This window comes from Chrysochloris asiatica, unplaced genomic scaffold (assembly GCF_000296735.1).
Source record: "Chrysochloris asiatica unplaced genomic scaffold, ChrAsi1.0 scaffold00049, whole genome shotgun sequence".
NCBI classification, from domain to species: domain Eukaryota; kingdom Metazoa; phylum Chordata; class Mammalia; order Afrosoricida; family Chrysochloridae; genus Chrysochloris; species Chrysochloris asiatica.
The window spans coordinates 8,981,844-9,003,064 of record NW_006408567.1 but is presented as its reverse complement, the minus strand read 5'-3'; the positions used below and the strand labels follow the sequence as shown (position 1 = coordinate 9,003,064).

At 42.0% G+C, this 21,221-nt stretch overlaps 1 protein-coding gene and 1 pseudogene across 1 annotated transcript in view; both read left to right on the top strand.

Moving 5' to 3' along the window:
- Positions 1–3,365: 3,365 nt before the first annotated feature.
- URB1 (URB1 ribosome biogenesis 1 homolog (S. cerevisiae)) overlaps positions 3,366–21,221 on the top strand; it is a 103,762-nt gene continuing 85,906 nt past the window's right edge. Inside the window, exons 1-5 of the mRNA XM_006862527.1 lie at positions 3,366–3,510; positions 10,933–11,072; positions 11,636–11,787; positions 12,888–13,020; positions 18,596–18,692. Of these exons, the coding sequence (XP_006862589.1) occupies positions 3,366–3,510; positions 10,933–11,072; positions 11,636–11,787; positions 12,888–13,020; positions 18,596–18,692 (667 nt within the window). The remainder of the gene's footprint in view (positions 3,511–10,932; positions 11,073–11,635; positions 11,788–12,887; positions 13,021–18,595; positions 18,693–21,221) is intronic.
- LOC102814814 overlaps positions 19,600–21,221 on the top strand; it is a 3,287-nt pseudogene continuing 1,665 nt past the window's right edge.

The window sequence follows — 21,221 nt, the reverse complement described above, 5'->3', positions numbered from 1 at the left end:
TTGACTTTTATCTTTTGTTACTTTTTCTAGTTTCTTGATTTAAAAGCTTATTAGCTCATTTATTTTCAATCTCTTTTGCTTTCTAATAAAATGGATTTAAGGCCATAAATTTTCCTTTAAGCACTGTGTTCCTCATCTTTTGCTATGTAGTGTTCATTTTGTTCCATTCCAAGTCCTCCATAATTTTCCGGATGTTTTTCAAGGGTTACTTAGAAGTCTTTCTCCCCTGTCCTACCCTCACCACTTTTTTGTCTTGTGGAAATTTTAAAAACCTAACCTTTGTATTCCTTGACATTCTAACTTTACTGCTTGATGGTTAGAGAACATGGTCTGTATGCTGCTGATTCTTTGGAATCTATTGAGGCTCCTTTGTAGCCTAGGATATGATCAACATTATAACTTCCCATGTTTGCTTAAAAAGAACATGCATTCTCTGTTTATAAAGTCATCTTACTATAAATTTTGTAGTTGTTGCTGTTAAGTGCCATTGAGTCAGTTCTGACTCATAGCAACCCTGTGTAAGATTTCTTAGGAGCAACTAGTGAATTTAAGCCACCAACCTTGCAGTTCAAATCGACTATAGTGTGGTCAAGTGCTTATTTATTTAAATTTTGTAGATTTTTTTTGTATTTGTCTAATGATTAATATGTCAAATCAATCTACATAGTTGATTTGAAAATTATCATTAGAGGTTGTCTAATGCTGCTATTGAGAGCATAGTGGCTCTGTAGGATAAGCACTGGACTGTGAACCACAAGTTCTAGCCGACCAGGCGCTCCGTGGGAGAAAGATGAGGCTTTCTGCTTCTGCAAAGATTTACTACCTCAGAAATCCTATGCGGGGGTGCTCTGAGTCAGAACCGACTCAACAGCACTTAACAATAAAACAATAAGTGCTGCTCTAACAAAAATACCACAAGCGGGTGGCTTTCACAGACAGAAATTTATTTTCTCGAATTTCAGGGTTCCAGCTCTGGGGGTAGGCGCTCTCTCTCTCTGTGCTCTCAGTTTATATTCCCAGGCTCCTTGGCGATAATGTGGCATGCATCTTCCCCTCCATTTGTGGTTGCTAGCTTAATCTACTCTTTTTATATCTCAAAAGATTGGTTTAAGACACATCCTACACAAATGCTGCCTCATTAAGATACCTAATAAAACCCATTCCCAAATGAGATTATAACCAGAGCTATAGAGTTAGGATTTACAACACAGATTATAGAGCGACACAGCTCAACCCATAGCAGTTTTTCATCTCTAAATTGGGTATGGATTTTGCTACGTTTTCTCATCATAAACTCAACAGCCTACTGTTTATGAGTACTTCAACTTGAGATCCTGGTTAGCAGCATAAACACGTAATAAATGAGGATATGGTCTTTGTGTGGTGCTGTGGGGTAATGTGCCAGACTGCAAAGTCATTTGAACTGCAAGGTCGGTGGTTCAAGCTCACCATCGGCTCCTCAGAAACCCTATAGAGGGTCGCTATGGGTCAGAATCTACTCGACAGCACTTCACAACAATGGTCTTTGTGGTGGTGGTGTGCTGTGGAGTCATTTCCAACTCATAGTGTCCTTGTATAGGGTTTCTGAGGCTGTAACTCTTGATGGGAGCAGAAACTTCATCTTTCTCCTGCATGATCTTTGTACTATGATTTTCTTACAGGATTGAAATAAGCAAAAATCAAATACCCGTACTTAACAGGTGAGAATAGGAAGCGTGGCCACTGGAAATAAAATGGCTACTAGAGGTAGGATACTGTCCTTGACTAATTGGCTACAGCCTCTTGGCTAGTCTATCAGTTGATTGAGGAAGGAATTTACATCCCAAGGCTTTCTGATAGCATTCCAAGAGTAAACCTGCCTTTTATGATAACTGGTTGCCATGGAGTTGGTGCTGATTCATGGCAGCCCCAAGTTTGTAAAACTCTCCTCCATAGGATTTGCAGTGGCTGATTTTTCAGAAATGTGGATTCCCAGGCCTTTCTTCTGAGGCATCTGTGGGTGGGCTCAAATCTCCAACCTTTTGGTTAGCAGCCGAGTGTATTAAGTGTTTGTATCACCCAGGAACTTCTTTGACATAGAACACCAGCAGAAACGGAACTTGAGACTAGACTTCCATCTCTCTCTGCCATCTCTTGGTCAAGTTCACTCTGGCAGAAAATAACCTTGATGGAAGGCAATTAACCAGAAGAAGGAACCAGTGTGGTTAATTATCGACAAATAATCAGTCTACCTTTGCTATTAAGAGAATAGACCTTTACAGTCTGCATTCTGAGCACATCCATCTACTGATGCGTCAGTTCCAACCTGCTAGGTGGCTCTTGTCTGACCGACTCTAACAAGAGCAATTTCCACAGAAACAAGAGTCCTGTCAGACTAGAAGCTCCGATTTTACCAGAGAAATCCTGAAAACACAACAGACCTCAAAAGACCTCATCCTGTAATTCTCAGTATACGGCTTCTTAAAGAACACAAAGCAGTATTTCCTCATCTAACAAGCTTTCATAATTTACACGAATGCATAACCAAGTATAACCGGCTTTCTTTCCTTTTACTGATTCAGTCACACTTCCATTTTATTCCTAAAGGCGTTTATTGCGGCTCACATCTTACAAAAGTGCACTGTATTTTTTCTGTCAAAGCCATTTTTCACACACTGCATTACAACAGCTCCAAAGGTGGGTTTCGGCCCCAATGCTTCTCCTTTTAAATGACAAGAAGCGGAAGCCGCGAAGAGCTTGCAATTACTTCGTCCGATCCCTCCTTACAGTCTGCGCGGCCTACAAAACGCCTGCGCCTCCATCAAGCCGGGAAGCCGGGAGGGAGCCTAGTCAGTCGACATGCCACAACACGAGTCAGTCTGGTTCGGGTTGTGAGAGAAGCTCGAGTAAAAACCTCCCTGAAATAAGGCCGCCTGGTAATTAACTATCCCCCAGACGGCAGGGCCTCCGATTAGGTCAAGGATCGAATCCCGAGAGTGTCTAAGGGCGAGAGTTCTTCGTTATGGAACCCTCATGTCAAGAACTGGACTGTAATGGAGCTCTCGCCTTCTCCCGTAGGAGTGGAGACTGGTCTGTGAATTTTCTAGTTAAAGTCTCCAGAGAGCCGCAGACCCGACGCGCGTCTGGAAAAACCCAGAGGAAAAGAGAGACAGTAAGACTTCAGTCCCCGTCCTTCCAACAGCCCCGCCCGACACGTTAGTCCCGCCTGTTCCGCTGACGTCTAATCTCGAAGCCCCGCCTTTCCCGGAAGCTCCACTCCTCCCTGCCACACGTGTGGTCCTGGCATACGCTTCCGCTGCCGGCGCATTTTCTTATTATCCCCAGTAGGTGTGTGGTTCACTTGGCGGCCCCGCACCTTATCTGCCATGGGGCAGCCCAAGAGGAAGGTCCCGGAAGGCCGAGACGGTGGTGCGGCTTTCCCCGCGGGCTCAGCCAAGCGGGCCCGAACTGACCAGCTCACCGGCGTGCAGTTCAAGGCTCAGCTAAGGGACACGCAGGACGCAGGACCAGGTGGGTACGGGACCACGGCCTGGGGCAAGGTGCACGTACTTGCGAGGGGGCAGCGTTTGTGTGCTGGACAAACCCCTTCCATTTTGCAGCTTTTACTTCACTGAGGGTTAGAGCCTGGGTTCCTGTCCCGTAAGGGTCGCCTCGGAATTGCCCACTGAGCTTCTCTTCCCTGAGCTGTCAACAACAGCAGGAGTACCGCGACTTGCTTGTTTTTGACAATCTTGCGTCTCTTGCTTGAGCATTAATCCTTAAAACCTCTTTCTTGGATTTGTCAGTAAAGTAGACGAAAGGTACTCATTCACACAACAAATGCTTTAATTCCCTACTGTGAGTGAGCTCTGGGCTGTTGATTTAGGTTGATCCTCCTATGCACACTCATTTGTCGACAAGCTACTGGAAACCACCACGATGACCTGTGAGTTGACCATGATTGGACCAGTGATTGATGTACAGTCACTGTACATGGAATGTCATTTCATCTTTTGTAAAGTATGCACCTTTCACATCTACTTGTAATTCTTTGCGAAGTATTCAGATTAGATGGAAAAAACATAATTGAACATGAATGTGGAAACATTGTTAAAATGACAGTGACTTTGTCCCAGGTGATAGGAATTTTTAGGTTTATGACCAGAATGTTCTCTCATTTCACATTTCCTTTCATATTTTGTTTTTAATACCTACAACTGCTAGTCAGTGCTAGGAAAATGATACTTGTTTTTAGCAAAGAATGATACATTTCATTCCATTTTTTAAACCGACTCATGGTGACCTCGTGTGTCAGAGTAGAACTCATGGTGTTAGCTCCAGCTGATGTGCCAGAGTAGAACTGTTCCCCATAGGATTTTCAGTGCTACTTCTGGGTGGATTTGAACAGCGCACTTTCTGGTTAATAACCAAGTGCTGAAATTGTTATGCCACCTAGAGACTCTTTAAGTATTTATTATTGTTGTTGGGTGCTATTGATTTTGACTCTTAGTAACCCCATGCAACAGAGCAATGAGAGTTATAATGTGTGTTACAGGTAAAACTCTTGGTAATGTTATTGTTATTAAAGTGCCATCAAGTTAGTTCTGATTCATAGTGACCCTGTGTAGGATTTCTGAGGCTGCAAATCTTTGTGGGAACAGAAAGCCTCATCTTTCTCCGTGGAGCTACTGGTGGGTTTGTCGTTCATAGACCATGTTTAATCTGCCGAGCCACCATGCTCCTAATGTTTCATTTGTTGCTTTAGATGCTGTTGAGTCAGTTTCGTCTCTTTGTGACCTTAGCACAACAGAAACAAACATTGCCTGATCATGTGCTATCCACGCAATCCTTGTTAAGTTTGAGCCCATTGCTGTTGCCACTGTGCTAATCCATTTTTGTTAGGGGTCTACCTCTTTTTCGCTGACCTTCCACTTTACCTAGCATGATGTCCTTCTCCAGGGACTGGTTCCTCTAGATAATATGTCTGAAGCATGAGAGACGAAGTCTCACCGTCTTTCTAAGGAGCATTCTGGCTGTACTTCTTCCAACACGGATTTGTTTGTTCTTCTAGCCGTCCATGATACTTTTAATATTCTTCTCCAGCTCCATATCACAAATGCATCAATTCTCCTACAGTCTTCCTTGTTCATTGTCCAACTTTCATATCATACAAAACTAATGAAAATACCATGACTTGGGTTGTTATTAAGTGCTCTCAAGTTGGTTCTGACTCATAGTGATCCTGCATTACAACAGCTTTGGTTTCTAAAGTTCTCTCTCCATGTAGTGCCCTTTTGTATGGCATAGAGAGGATAAGGAGCTCTGGTAGCATAGTGGTTACGAATTGGGCTGCAAACCGTAAGGTCAGCAGTTTGAAACTGCCAGCCGCTCCGCAGGAGAAAGATGAGGCTTTCTGCTCCCGTGAAGATTTACAGCCTCGGAAACCCTGTATAGGGTCGCTATGAGTCAGAACTGACTCCACGGCACATAACAACAACAAGAGAATAAAGGAATCTCTTCCCAGAACCATGCTTGATGGCAGTACCCATGTACACATGCTGAGCAGTGAGGGTACTAGTACAGATAGGAAAGTTTCCAGTCTATGAGGCTCTCAGGATATGACACTACAACCAAGTGGCCATTAAGGATGTATCCAGGGTTTCTGAGGAGCAGTTGGGCATGGGTTTGGTGCAACTTAGTTCTCAAACTGACATCTTTGCTCTTGAACACTTCACTTTACAGTGGTCTCGTGCAGCAGATTTGCTAAAACAATATATATTTGATTTCTTGACTGCTGCTCCCATGAGTAGATCCAAGCAAAATGAAGTCTTTGACAACTTTAGTCTTTTCTCCATTTATCTTGATATAATTCATTGGTGAGCATTTTTGTTTTCTTTACAATGAGGTGCGGTCCATACTGAAGACTGTGGTCTTTGATCTTCATTAGTAAGCATTCTAAGTCCTCTTTGCATTCTAAGTCTTTCTTTTTCAGCAAGAAAGGTTGTATCATCTGCATATTGCAGATTGTTAATGAGTCTTCCTCCTATCCTAATGCCATCCATGTTCTTCATACAATCCAGCTCCTCAGATTATTTGCTCAGTGTACAGATAGAATAAGTATGGTGAAAAAATACAACCCTGGAGCACACTTTTCCTAATTTTAAGCCGTTCAGTGCCCCCTTGTTCTGTTCCAACTACTGCCTCTTGGTCTATGTACCAGTTCCTCATGAGTACAATTAGGCGTTCCGGGATACTCGTTCTCTGAAATGTTGTCCATAGCTTGTCATGATGCACTCTGACAAAGACTTTGCATAGTCATTAAAGCACAGGTAAACATCTTTCTGATATTCTCTGCTTTCAGTCAAGATCATCTGACATCGGTAGTGATATCCCTCGTTCTATGTCCTTGTGTGAATCCAGCTTGAACCCGTGGGAAGTTCACTGTCAATATACTGTTGCAGACGTTTTTGTTTGTTTTTTACTTTTAAAACATTTATTTTATAAAGTTGAATTTGATGAGGGGAAAAGGTAACAAGATGGGGAAAAAGTAACAAGACACATTTACTGCTTACTGGTAGCGTAGTGGTTATGAATCGGGCTGCTAACTTCAGAGTCAGCAGTTCAAAACTACCAGCTGTTCTGCGGGAGAAAGATGAGGCTTTCTGCTCCCGTAAAGATTTACAGCCTCAGAAACCCTGTACAGGGTCGCTTTGAGTCGGAACCGACTCCACGGCACATAACAACAACAACATTATTTAAGTTATTTGTGACACACCAAGGGAGCTCTGGTAGCGTAGTGGTTACGAATTGGGCTGCGAACCACAAGGTCAGCAGTTTGAAACCACCAGCTGTTCCGCGGGAGAAAGATGAGGCTTTCTGATCCTGTAAAGATTTACAGCCTTGGAAACCCTGCAGGGTCACTATGAGTCGGAACCGACTCCACGGTACATAGCTACCATTATTTAAGTTATTTGTGACACATTAATAAATGTCCAATGTTATTTTAGTATATAAATGCTTTAATTTAACAGACATATCTCTGAGTGAAAGAGATGTTTGTTTTTTTAACTAACAACATAGTTTATTTTCCTTTTTTGGGAATAAATCAGTGTCTCTTTATTAAGTCTTAAACAGAAGTAAACACAGACAAAGACAAGCATAGATCACCTGGGTAAGGGAAATCAGACACCATGATGAGTTTCCAAAGTTCTCTCTCCATGTAGTGCCCTTCTATAGGGCATAGAGAATAAAGGAATCTCTTCCCAGAACCATGCTTGATGGCAGTAGTCATGTATCACATACACATGCTGAGCAGTGAGGGTACCATTACAGATAGGAAAGTTTCCAGTCTCTGAGGCTCTCAGGATATGACACTACAATCAGGCGACCATTAAGGATGTATCCAGGAATGTTCCATAGAGGACTGGCTGGGGGAAGTGGCCCCCAAACCCACTTTGTTTTTTTTAAAGCTTTTATTGTGAATTGAGTGACAGTCTGCAGGGCAGATCATCAGTTTTACATTCAGCCAATCATTGCAATACTTACAGTCCTCTCCATGCACCATCGGCTAACAGTATTATCTCTATTCCACCTCCCCCCCCCCTTTTATTTGGTGTGCACATAAAACATTGAAAATATGTGTTTGTTTAAATGTCCAAAGGACACGTTTTGCAAGTCAGCCTACACTGCCCCCATCTCTGTTGTTGCCGTTTTTCTGGTTAGGATTCCTTGCTCCTCTCATGTTCTAGTCTTGATAGTCCTAGGATCCTCTGTTCCTGAAATGACAGATTAACTACTCCTCCCTTTTGGTAACACCTCTTCTACATTTACAGTTGTGACAATCTCCGTTAGTTCTGATAACAGTTTCTCACAATTGAATCATAAAATCCTATCCCCAGCATCACCAGACCCATCTGGACAAGAGGAAAAGTATTCAGCAGGTATTGTATCTTACCCCACTTGCTCTGACCCTAACCACCCTCATGAAAACTTGTCGGCCAGTCACTTTGTGCCTTTATAGCCCCCCAATTTTGATAGCTGAAGTCTAAGTTGCCCATCTCTATTAACCCAGTGTACTGGGAAGGCACACTGGATCCTTGATATGAAGAAACCTTCCCTTTGAGTTGGAATTTTGGGCCGCTTCATCCATAAGCAAAGGTCCAGTGGATGGGGTTGTAGCAATTTATGCTTGCTTCCTATACCAAACTTCTTTAACTTCATCTAATTGAGTTCTGCTCAGTGTTGCAGTCATTTTTGAATTATCTTTAGCAAGAATTTACTTGCTTGTGATAGTAATGGTATTGTCCAGTGATTTCTACATGGAATTGGGTTACCTCTCTTTGGAATGGCCACAGATATGAATCTCTTTCAGTTGGCCAGGTAGCTGGCTATCTTCCAAATTTCTTAATTTAGATGAGTGAGTGCCTCCAGTGCTGCATGGGTTTGTAGAAAGATTTCAGTTTGTATTCCATCAGTTCCTGGAAGCTTGTTCTTTGCAAATGCCTTCAATACAGCTTAGACTTCTTCCTTCACTACCATTGCTACCATATGCTACCTTCACTATCATATGCTACCTCTTGAAATGGTTGAATCCCAACCATTCCTTTTTGGTAGAGTGACTCTGTGTACTCCTCCCATCTTCTTTTGATGCTTTTTTGCGTCATTCAGTATTTTGCCCATAGAGTCTCATAATATTGCAAGTTGAGACTTGAATTTTTTCTTTGGATCCCTCAGCTTACAAAACTCTGAATGCATTCTTCCTTCTTGATTTTCTAACTCTGCACATTTCATTGTAATCCTTGTCTTCTCAAGCTGCCCTTTGAAATTTCCTGTTCAGCTTTTTTGTCTCTTCATTTCTTCAATTTGCTTTAGCATTTCTACACTGGTGAGCAAGTTTCAGAGTCTCTTCTGATATCCATTTTGGTCTTTTCCTTCTTTCTTGTCTTTTTAATGACCTTTTGCATCAAATGTGTTCTTTAAATGATGCCTAAATCCAGGTGGGATTTATTCAAGATCATATTTTGGCTCTCATGGACTTGTTTTAATTTTCTTCACCTCCAGCCTGAATATGAGCAATTGATGGTTTGTTCCACAGTCTGCCCCTGGCCTTGTTTTGACTGATGATACGGAGTTTTTCCACTGTCTGTTCCCACAGATGTAGTCAATTTGGTTTCTATGTATTATATCTGGTAAGGTCCATGTGTAGCACTGTGGGCTAATGCGCTGGAATGCAAAGTTGGTTTGAACCTCAAGGTTGTCATTCTTTGGCAACGCTATACAGGGTCGCTATGGGTCGCAACCAACTACACGGTACTTAACAACAACAATAGGGTCCAGGTGCATAGTAGTCTTTTATGTTGTTTAAAAGAAGTATTTGCAATAAAGAAGTCATTGGTCTTGGAAATTTTTTATCATGTGATCTTCAGCATTGCTTTTATCACCGAGGCCATATTTTTTCCTATTGACCCTTTCTCTTTGCTTCCAACCTTTGCATTCCAGTCACCAGTAATTATCAGTACATTTTGATTACATGTTTGATAATTTCAGACTGAAGAAGTTGGTAGAATTCTTCAGTTTCATCATAGGCTTTAGTGGTTGGTGTATAAATTTGAATAACAGTTGTATTAACTGTTCTTCCTTGTTAAGTGTTAAGTGCTGTCAAGTTGGTTCCGACTCATAGTAACCCTGTAAAGGGTTTCCGAGGAGTAACTGGTGAACTTGAACCGCTGACCTTGAGGTTCAAACTGACCTTGTAGTCCAGTGCATTAACCCACAGAGCCACACCAGGACTCCATTCTTCCTTGTAGACATACGGATATTATCTTTTCACAGACAGCATTCTACTGTAAGAGATTTCTTGAAATGTTCTTTTTGATGATTGATGCCAATGCTGTTCCTCTTCAATATGTCATTTCTGGCATAGTAAACCATATTGTTAGATTCAGAATGGCCAGTACCAGTCTATTTCAGCTCACTTATGCCTAGGATCTTTATGTGTTCCATATCATTTTGACAACTTCCAATTTTCCTGCATACATATACTTCCTGCAGTCCATGTTTCCATTATTAAAGGGTGTTTACAGCTGTTTCTCCTCATTTTGAATTATGCTCCAGCAGCAAATGAATATTCTGAAAGCTGTATTCCTTTTGTGTTATCACTGTCAACTCTCCTTGGAGGAGGCAGCTCTCTTTCCCTGTTGTATTTTGAGTGCCTTCCAACCTGAAGGGCTCATCTTCTGGCATTATATCTGACAATATTCTTGTGTTTTTCATCATGTTTCAATATTCAGTATTCTGGTGCTGACAGTGTTCTACAGCTATTCATAGGATTTTCAGCGGCTAAATATTCCGAAGTTGCCAGTCTCACCTTCTTCCTAGCCTGTCTTTGTCTGAAAGCTCACTGAAACCTGCCCTTGATGGGTGACCCTCCTGATATTTAAAATACCAGTGGCATAGCTTCCAGTGTCACAGCAACACACAAGCCACCATGTTATGTCAAACTGACAGACGATTTATGGGGTGCTTCATTACTACATCATAAATCATTACTTTTTTTGTAATTTCCATTCCATAGAAGACAGAATTGAGACTTAGAGGGGGATCTAGGTGAGGAATTGTGAGAGCTAGGATTCCTACTTAGAAGTTACCTCGGCTCTCTGTGGGTTATCGGTCTCTTAGCTGTGGGAGGGTTGGGGAGCAGACACTGCCTAGAGTAGTGAGGTACAGTGGCAGTGGCTGTAATTGTTTCTAAGGAGTCTCTTAGATTGAAGACTGTTTTTGTTGTTGTTGTTAAGTGCTGTTGAGTCAGTTCTGACTCAGAGTTACCCTGGATAGTTTTTACGAGGAGCATCTGGTGGGTTTGAACTGCCAGTCTTGGTGTTTGCAGTTCAGTGCTTATCCTACAGCATCACACCAGGACTCCTTGTTAACTTGAGAATGTAACTTTTATTTCAGTCTTGGAAGCATTTGTCTCTGCGGCCAAGAAGCTACCACAAGAAGGGGTGTACGATGTCGTGGAAGGATATATAAAGATTTCTGTGGAGTGTGCAGAACTTTTTCAGCTCTTGAGTGGAGAGAAACACCCTGAAAGTGAAGTATGTTGTTCCTTAATTGGCTGATAATGTGAAGAAAGTTAATTCTATTGTTGTGTTTAAGCTTGATGATGAGAAATGTGTTATAAATTCCCATGACATTGCCAACTTTCTACAGAAAACACTGCTTTGTCCCTGTTCTACAGGAATGCATTCAGTTTTACATTCATGACTTTTAAAAGCGTTTTAATAGAAAACACTAGCTTAATATTTGGTGAATAATAACTGAAGGATCGTAGATTCTTAGAATCTAAGGGTACTTGATATCAACATGGTTTGTTTTAACAAAAAAGTTAAAAATTTTGTCACATTAAGAAATGTGCTGTTACCTTCTGGTTCCAGGCAAGTTAAAAATTTAGGCTATTTATGAACCATTTGAAATCTCAGAGTTATTGTTGTAAGGCTGTGTGGATCTGAATATTCCGAAAGCCACAAGGCCTAATTGTCTATAGAATTTACTCTCTTCATTTCAGTTTTGTGTAATTATAAGCAAGCTGTTGTCTGTTATATGTACAGGAGGAAAAGAAATAAGATGATTCATAAATGTTTTCATCCTGTCTTTCCAGACACAACTAATATTTCAAGTTTTCGAGGCCATATTATTGCGAACAGCAAGTGACCTTTCACATTTTCATGTTGTGGGGACCAACATCGTGAAAAAGCTCATGAATAACCATATGAAGCTCATCTGTGAGTCCCTGTATGCCTCAGGTTACAGGTAAGTCCCTGTGTGCCTGCCTTTTAGGCCGCCAAATCCGCCTTTGTGTTGGTGTGTCTTCAGCTCTATGAAAGAGCAATTGACCTTTACGTTTAGTCCTCATGGAGACCTAAGCCATTTTCTACAACCTCACCTTATGACCTCCTTCCTCTGTCTTTGGGTTTCCCCAGGAAGACTTCAGAAGTGTCACCTCAGGGAGCGTTTTTGACCTACTGTGTCTGTTAGCATGCCCACTGTCACTTTCTGCCCCTTTCCCCTGCTGATTTTTCTCCATAGCTTTCTATTTGTGTGTTGATAAATTTGACGTGGGGGCAGTGGTGGTTCAGTGGTAGAATTCTGGCCAATCAGTGCACCTCATCTGCAGCCACTACCCACGTGTCTGTGGAGGCTTTTGTGTTGCTTTGGTGCTGAACAGGCTTCCGTGGAGCTTCCAGACTTAAGACGGACTAGGAAGAGAGTCCTGGCAATAAGCTTTCAGAAACCAGCCACTGAAAACTCTTAAAGATCACAGTAGAACATCATCTGACCCTGGGGATGGCACAAGACCGGGCACTGTTTGTTCCATTATGCATGGGGTTGCCATGATTCAGGGCCAACTTGATGGCAGCTAACCAACACCACAGTCTTTATTTTTTGATGCTGTCTCCCTCCATTAGAATGAAAGGCGCACAAGGTCAGGACTTTGACTGCCTTATAAAGCTGGGCCTGCTATCTGCGCAGTACCTGCAGTGGGGCCTGGGATAGCAGAATGGAAAGACTTGGCAGCTTTCTTGGTACCCAGGCAATGAGGCCTTTCTTTGTGTCTTGCAAGCACAGGGATGAGATTTGACTCTGTCAGTTACACAATGATTTCCTTAGTGGTAAACTCCCATCTCTACGTGTCTTGGGTTTTGTACTTGTGGTCCTCCTTGGTCTCATTTTTTTAACTTTTTAAAAGTTTTTGTCATGCTTTTATTTTGTTGTTGAAAACATATATCCCCTTCCTTTCTTTCTCTGGTTTGGGGATAATACATCTTAGAACCAGGTATGTAGTTTTTCATGGTGAAGTGGCTTTGGGCTTTGCTGCTTCTGATGTGACTGATTCCCTTGTTTTTATGCAGGTTGGCTCGAGCCTGCCTGAACCTGATGGCAGCCCTGGTGGCCCAGGGGACTGAAGCTGCCAGGGACGTCTGCAGCCACTTTGATTTGAATAAAAAGCCCTTATATGCCCTGGTCACCAAGCGGGATTCAAAGGTGAGGAACTCCGAGGGTCTTGTAACCTCACATATGTCTTCTTTCCTTTCAGGAGACTGTAGTGGTTTACCTTTTCCCCTCCTGCAACCTCAGTCCTCTCATTGGTGTGTAGAGAGAGTGGGAGGCATCTTTCTGGAGAAATGTGTGCCTTGGAAACCACTGGAGTCTATGGGGAATGAAGGGCACTTCTTGCCAGTGGTGGGGCCCCAGTGTGTGATAGAGTCCGAATAGTGGGGATACTGGACTGGTTCTCTGGGGGTACTCCACATGGAAGTGGCTTGTAGAATGTTCTCTTATTGTTAGGTGCCCTCAAGTCAGGTCAGACTCCCAGGAACAGAAGTGGAATTGTGTTAGCTAATCTGTGAATGTTTGGTAAAATTCACCAGTAAAGTCATCTGAGCCCGGACTGTTTTGTTTTGTTCTTGTTTTTTTTTTGGCGGCGGAGGTATTAGTGATTTGATCAAATTTTTTTTTGTTGTTATAGATCTAGATGTGTTCAAGTTTTCTACTTCTGTCTGTGTTAGTTTACATAGATTGTATACTTCTAGAATTTTGTCCATTATAGGTTTTCAAGTTTGTTGGAGTAAAATTCTTTGTAGTATTGTGTTACTGTCTTTTTTATTCTCATTGGTTCTGTAAGATGCTGAATAGCTTTTAGCATAGCTCCTATACTGAGATAGACTAGAAAGAAACACGTGGTGGTGATCAACTTCCAAAATTCACACAATGAAAACCTTATGGGTCACAACAACCAATTATGGGGATGGACAGCACCAGCAGCATTTTGTTCTTGTGTGCATGAGTTCCTCATGAGTCAGCAGCTAACAACAACAACCACTGCCAGGTAATCGATTTAGTGTTCATTCATAATGATAAGGCCAGTCAGTAACTTCTATGGCTTTGTGAGGCTGGCTGTGTGTAGAGCATTTTACTGGAATTGTAAGTAAGGTGCTTTCTGAAGAAAAAGAAATCTACGTCTTGGTTTCTTATAAAAATTATGCTTTACGAACAAATCAGTGATCCCGTTCAATGAGTAATGGCTCCTGACATTTAAATGTATTTTTAATAAAACGAATATGTGTGATGTTGGAACAGTAAAGCAAATCTCATGGTTCTTTGGTCTTACTGTAAGCCTGGCAGCTATTATCCCCCCATCGTTCACCCTTCCAACTTCTGTCCCTTTTGACCACAACCATTCCAGCCACCTAAGTAAAATACACTTATACCCCCATGTCACCCACCAAGTCTGGACAACAAGGGGCTGCCCAACTGCTCTCCCACTCCCTTCCCCCAGCTGCACCAGAGCCGCCTCACTCCAGGGCCTCAGGGCAAGTTACTTCACATCTGTGGGACCTGTAAAATGGGTGCCGTTGTCGAGATGAAAAATTTTACTGTCTTTTGTGTAACTACAGTAAGTAACTTAAATACTTATTATAGTTTGGGAAACAGTTTCTAAACACTTAAAAAAAATTCTTTTTAATAGGAAGTGTCAGGGATAATCAAAATTAGGGACAAACACACAGTGAACCCTCATATGCCTGTTACCCATCTTTAGTAGCCATCCAGCCCTCCTAGGTTTTCAGCTGTGATATGAATCATATTTCCTCATAAATATTTCAGTGTGTATCTAACAGGAAAAGAGCTTTTGAAAAAGAAAGCCATAATACCATTATCACACCTCACACAATTAATAATTTTTCAGTATCTTCTAATAATACAATTCAGTTTGGGTGTTTCCTTTCTCAAAAATGTCTTTACATCTCGGTAGTTCAAATTAGCATTCACACATTGCATAGGCTTATATGTCGTCTCTCTGAGTTGTTGCTTTCTCCCCCTCCCTCCCAATGACAGTTAGTTGTTTATGATACTAGTAGATGTATTTTTTAATGAGTGTGTTTCAAGATTTGGGAGAGAATTATTAAAATCTCCAGAAGATGAAAGATGATGTTTGTATTCATCTAGCCAAAGAAAGCATTGTTAAAAACCCTGTGCCAAAGAACAGTTTTACCAAATATGCTTTGGTCTATTTTAGACAGTGTTTTGCAGAACACGCCTAAAAAGAGTTCAGGACATTTTCTTCCTGTATAATAACCCTGTGAGGTTACCGGGTAGGAATGAGGCCTGTATCCCTTTCAGTGGGAGGAGGCTGCCTTCGATCGAGTGTGCTAGAGACAGGATGGAGACCCAGGTGGCAGTGAGAAGGCTGTGTGTGGCCAGTTAAATGAATTGGCAGTGTGGTAGTGGCATCTGTAGTGGGGGAAGAGACTTTGTCTTGAGGAGCTCATCGAGAATGTCACAAACCCAGACATCTGGTGTTGTTTGGGATACAGAAGTGGGTTTCAGAAAATTTGTGGAAAAAAGGAATGAAAAGATAATGGAATTTTTCCATGAGCTTTTTGAAGCACCCTTGTACAAAGGGGATGCCAAGAGTTGACAACTAAATTTCTTCTCGTTTAGAAACTCATTGCTGGAGGGATCCTAGAGAGGACCGATCCCAACTCTGTTGTTTTAAAGCTCTGATAGAAAGTTCTAGAAGCATGGCGATTCCATCCATGCATCCATGACAATTAACTGGGACCAGCATTCCAGTGTCCTGACTCCCACTTCTGTTATTTCAGTGGCCAAAGAACCATGTGGGATCTTTCTACTAGAAGAGAAAGGATAAGACTAAGTTAATTTTGCTTCGCAAGTTTTTGTGGTGCTATGGGTTAAGTGCTAGACTGTAAAGCCGTTTGAACTGCAAGGGCGACAGTCCAAGCTTACCAGCTGCTCCTCGGAAACCCTATACTGGGTCACTATGGGTCGGAATCGACTCGACGGCACTTAACAACAACAAAATCAGCAAGTTTTAGCTTGCTATTTTTTTTTAAGTATTATTTTAAAATACAGAGTATATATATATTAGGATAACAAATTAACTGGACTTGAATTGGACAAAGTGTTTATTTGAACAATGAGGTACTTGTGTAACCTGGGAATAGTGATTACTTAAAGCTGCCTCGTTGCTTACCCAGAGAGCACAACATCTCGAATGTGATTGGTGTTTGATAAACGTTGAGCAGGTGAGTGAAGGCACTCCAGTACTGCAGACACTCAGGACATGCAGCTCGTTCTCAGGACTTTAATTACCATGGTGCCCGAGATCTGTTTTATAAAGAGGCCTGGAGACTCCAAAAAAGAGAGGCTGGTTGATGCCATGATGCTATGTGATGTGCTCTGAGATGTGGTGCCTACAACAAATGTTGTGACGTCTTGATCCAGCTATAAGAGAGCATAGGTTGGCCATGACCTTCCTCTTCCCCTAGAGAAACATGTACCCAGGAAATGAGATAGTATTAATTAAGTACTATAGCTGTAGGATAAACACTGGACTGCTAACTCTAAAGTTGATGGTTCAAACCCACAATCTTCTCCTCGGGAACCCTATATTGGGTCACTGTGAGTCAGAGCCAACTTGATGGCACTTACCAACATCAACAACATCACGGAGTCCTAGATGGTACCACGTGTGATCCTTGCACCTTGAGAAGTGAAGTGAAAATGCCATTGGAGCTCCGAGAAGAAGGGAGCGCTTCTGGGCTGGTGTTCATGCCCCAGCATTGAGCACTACGTGTGTAAATTGTTTCTTCTCATCCCAGCACCAGGACAGGCTCTCTTTGCATGTAGCCTGAGGGACCTTGAACGAGTTACTCAGGTCTGTCCTCAACTGTAAAGCGGGGATGGTAAGTCTTGTGGAATGAATGATGTCTCCCAAAGTAGGTATTGAAAGTGGGGATGGTAAGTCTTGTGGAATGAATGATGTCTCCCAAAGTAGGTATTGAAATCTTGGTTTCTGTGTCTATGATCCTGTTTGGAAAAAGGTTCTCTTTTTTTTTTTTAGTTTTTATTATGAATTGAGTGATAGTTTACATGGGAGAACATCAGTTTTACACTCATCGTTTCGTTGTAATGATTACAATCTAAGAGGTTCTCTTTTTTTATGCTAAGGAAGCCACACCAGTGTGATCCTAAACCTGATCACTTCTGAAATATAAAAAGACCAGAATAGACACACAGACATATATGGGAAGACAGACACCAGGTGAGGGTTGACTGAAAACCATTGAATCAAGGCATGCCCCAAGTTGTTAGTGTCACATGCCAAGATCTTGTTTGAGATTTTTAGCCTCCAGAACTGTGAGAAAATAAATTTCTGTTCTTTAGAGCCACCCGCCTGTCAAGGTATTTGTGTTCTTGTAGCACTAGGAAAAGGACAGCAACCTTCCCTTTCTTAAAGTTGTTTTGAGGAATAAGTGAGATAACAGTTGTGACACATCTGGCATAGCGTCTGGTATATAGTAAGTGCTGAATAAATGTTTTTATTATTGTCATTTTCATCATCATCACTGCTACCACCACCTCTCACTACTGTGTAGTTTCTGGAAGACAGATCCTTCTGATTGTTTCCAGACAATCCAGACAGTATTCTCCGCAACACTAACTTAACTTCCTGTCAGTGGAGTAGCTGTGGCATAGAGAAAAGCCTTCAGCTGGCTCAGTGCAGCTGATACTAGACCTGTATGACCAAGTACCCTGGCCTCCTTGGATGCAAATCAAGATTGATGAGATTTTGTTTTGTCTGAAAGTTGCTGGAAGAGAGAGCTCAGATGGCCCTGGTGACTTCTAAGATATGTTGACTACTGTTCCTGGTCTTTGGGCCTTTGCTGAGGATGCCTTCAGTCCTGGGTTGTGGCAGACGCATAGTGTGACCTGCAATCTGGCGTAGCCATAGGCCGGGTTCATTATCCAACAGCATTTGTGCTTTGGTTTCTGGTATGTGTAGATAACTTACTTATTTTTGTTGTTGTTGTTATGTGTCATCAAGTCTGTTCTGACTCATATTGTCATGTGTAGGGTTTCTGAAGAATGGCTGGTGAGCTTGAACCACTGACCTTGCGGTCCAGTGTATTAACCCATAGTGCCACACCAGGACTCCAACTTATTTATAACATCTAATAAAAACCAGATGTTGCCTCATCTAGTTTCACCAAAGCAACACTAACTTGACCATAGGGTCGCTATGTGTCGGAACCGACTCGATGGCACCTAACAACAACAACATGTATTACTTGTTTGAATGGGGAGAAAAGCGCAAACCCAGTGCTGTTGAGTTGATTCTGACTTACAGCAGCCTGTAGGGCCGGGTAGAATTGCCCCTTAGAGTTTCTGAGAATGTACAGCTTTACGGAAGTGGCTGGTGGGTTTGAACTGCTGACTTCTGTTTAACAGCCAAACACTTTAAGCACTTAAGAGGACCCTTAATTGCTTTTTACCCATATTTATGAATTTAGACTAGGACTTGAAAGAGAAGGAAAAGTGGTAAAGCAGAAAACTGAGGTGGAAAGTGAAGGCAAAGCATTTGTTTTCCTTTGAGACAAGACAGTTGGTTTCAGAGTCATACCCCTGAAGACGGTGCAGGACTGAGAGACCTCTGTGGCATTGGGACAGGAGGTGGATGCCGCCCACTGTACTCCGGCCTGGGTTGGGGGTATGTGTGCGTCTCTACAGATGACACATGAGCCTTCTCTCCCTCTAGGGCGTGCCTGACGTGCGACTGGCATACATCCAATTTGCCCTTTCCTTCTTAATTGCTGGTGATGATAACACCATCGTGCAAGTGCTTGAGGTGAAAGGTAGGTGTTTGTTCTCCTTTTCCCTTGGACATTCTGCTCATAATTGCTTTAAAAAATCGAATGTGAACCATTTTCTGCAGGTTAAAAATCTGCATCCATTGCCACTGCCATGTGTGTTTGAATGAAGGCCTTCAGTGTGGTGAAGCTCTGGTCAGTGTGGTTTTCAGATCCCTATTCCTGCTGTGCCATCTGGGATACTGAGTGATCTCCAGCAGAGGAGGAGCAAATCTCAGGGAGGCAAACTTGTGCAGACAGGCGACTCGGTGGCCCCAGATCAACACCGACTCAGAGCCCTGGCTACTGGGCTTACCCTCATCATCAGGCTTTAAACATAGAATCCATTTTTAGTGCCTTTATCAAGTGTTACAGCAAGCAGACAGGACTTCAGAGAATACCAACTTGATTATCTGTGTGTGGGCATAATTGGTCTTCACTTTTGTTTTATTAAGAGGTTTAGTAAGACAGTAAAAGGCACCTAGGCTGTGCTTGGCACCTGGCAGATGTTAAGTAACCCATGACACTAGATCATGCCATGTCTGGAGGGGAGGGGTGGTGGGCCTATGTCCTGGCTAGAACACACACAGCTGCTTAAGGAGGAACAATGTGGGGCTTGGAGCACTTGAGGGACCAGACAGAATTCTAAGCTCCCTCCAGAAGGTGACTGCCAGGGCCATTTTAGAGAAGGGGTTGGGGTGGTCAGTGTAGGTAGGCAGCTCAGGTCTGTGTTGGCCACTCTGTTGCTACTGTGGATAAGGTCAGCAGCAGAGGACACATTTTTTCCTGTTTAGTGCTGAGCCTTGTGTGGGGTGCTTTTTTCTACCTTTCAGAAGGGCTAGCAGTCTCTTCAGAATTCCCCTGGGTCATCTAGCCATTTTATTAAGGATAGTGACTTGGGAGTACTCTGTCCATGTTGCTAATGAGGTAAGAATGTATTTCAGAATACTGTTTCTGGAGGACAGTTTGGATGACAACATCAAAACTTTAAAAATGTGTGACCCAGCACTTCTACCTCTAAGGAAATAATGTAAAAATCTGAATAGAGATTTGGTTATATGTTTGTTTTTGTTTTTTTCATTTAAGCTAAACATTTAAATTCTTCCACCTATCATTTATGGACATCATTCTAAACATCTTTAGACAAGTATGGGAGCCTCTTGGTGGTGCAAATGATTTTGCACTTGTCTGCTAACTGAAAAGTTGGCAATTTGAATCTACCCAGAAGTTCCTCAGAATAAAAGCCTGATGATCTTCTGGGGAAAAAAATGGTTATATGGAAACCCTCTGGAGCACAGTTCTGTGTTGACATGAATCAGAACCAGTTTCATGATAACTGGTTTTGGTTTAAGCTAGTATGTGGTGGCTTTGAAAAGTTTGTGGAAAAATTCCATTATCATTTCATTTGATTTTTTCATGAAGTTTTTGGAGTCCCCGTGTATTATGCAGAGAGAATTTTTAGAAACGTGGAAACATAACATAATACTCTTTTTTTTTTGTAAGTAATTAATATATTATGAAGCATGTGCCAGGTTATTGTACAAAACACCGCACGTCTTTGAGCTCATTAATTACATGAAGTGAATCCATTTAAGCTACTTATTAACAAAAAGGTCAGCATGCAGCAATTAAGTCAACTTCCATCACTGAAGGATGTTTCTCAATCCATCTGTTGATATTAAAACCATGTGGGCCTTCAAAGCATTTTTCCAAATGTTTCTTTTTATCAACTGAAAAATTTTATTAATAACCAAAAGGATTTCAAAGGTTACATCTGAATATTAAATAACTATCTAATCTCTAACAGCTGGAATGGGTAAGACTTATTATTTTTGGAAAAAATAAAACCACTAGCCTGTAATACATTCTGTTTGAGTTCCTGCAATAGCAAACTCAGTCTTCCCAACATCCAGAGCAGATTATTTTGAATAGTCCTCCTCTAAATAACAAAATAATTTTCAGTAATAAAATCTATGACGTATTCCTAAAGAGCTACAAACATTGTATTCATTTTCTCCTGTTTTGATTTTCTAATTAATTTTTTTAAATGTTTTATTGTGAATTATGTGATAGTTTACATGGGAGAACATTAGTTTTACATTCATTCTATTGTATATCGTTTCATTGCCATGGTTACAATCCCCTCCATACGTCATCAACCAACCAAAGGTTATACCTTGCAAGCCTGCCCCCCCACAGCCCCCCGGTCTTCAGCACTTAGTCCCTCTCTGGATCTGAAGTCCCCAGCTGCTCCATCGCTCCATGTCATCGTCTCTGCCTCCATCTCAGACATCGCTGCTTCTCTGGGTAGGGTCCCACTCTCCGCTCTTCTCCCTTGATGGTCCTAGGGACCTCCGCTCCTAGACTGGAAAGTTAATCACTCCCCTTCTTGCTGTAAAACGTCTACCTTTACATTTCCAACCCTCACAATCAATCCTGATAACAATTATTCACTATTGTATCACAAGAGACACGTTTGCATTTCATTTCATCAGCCCCACCTAGACAGATTGGATACTACTCACTGGAGATTCT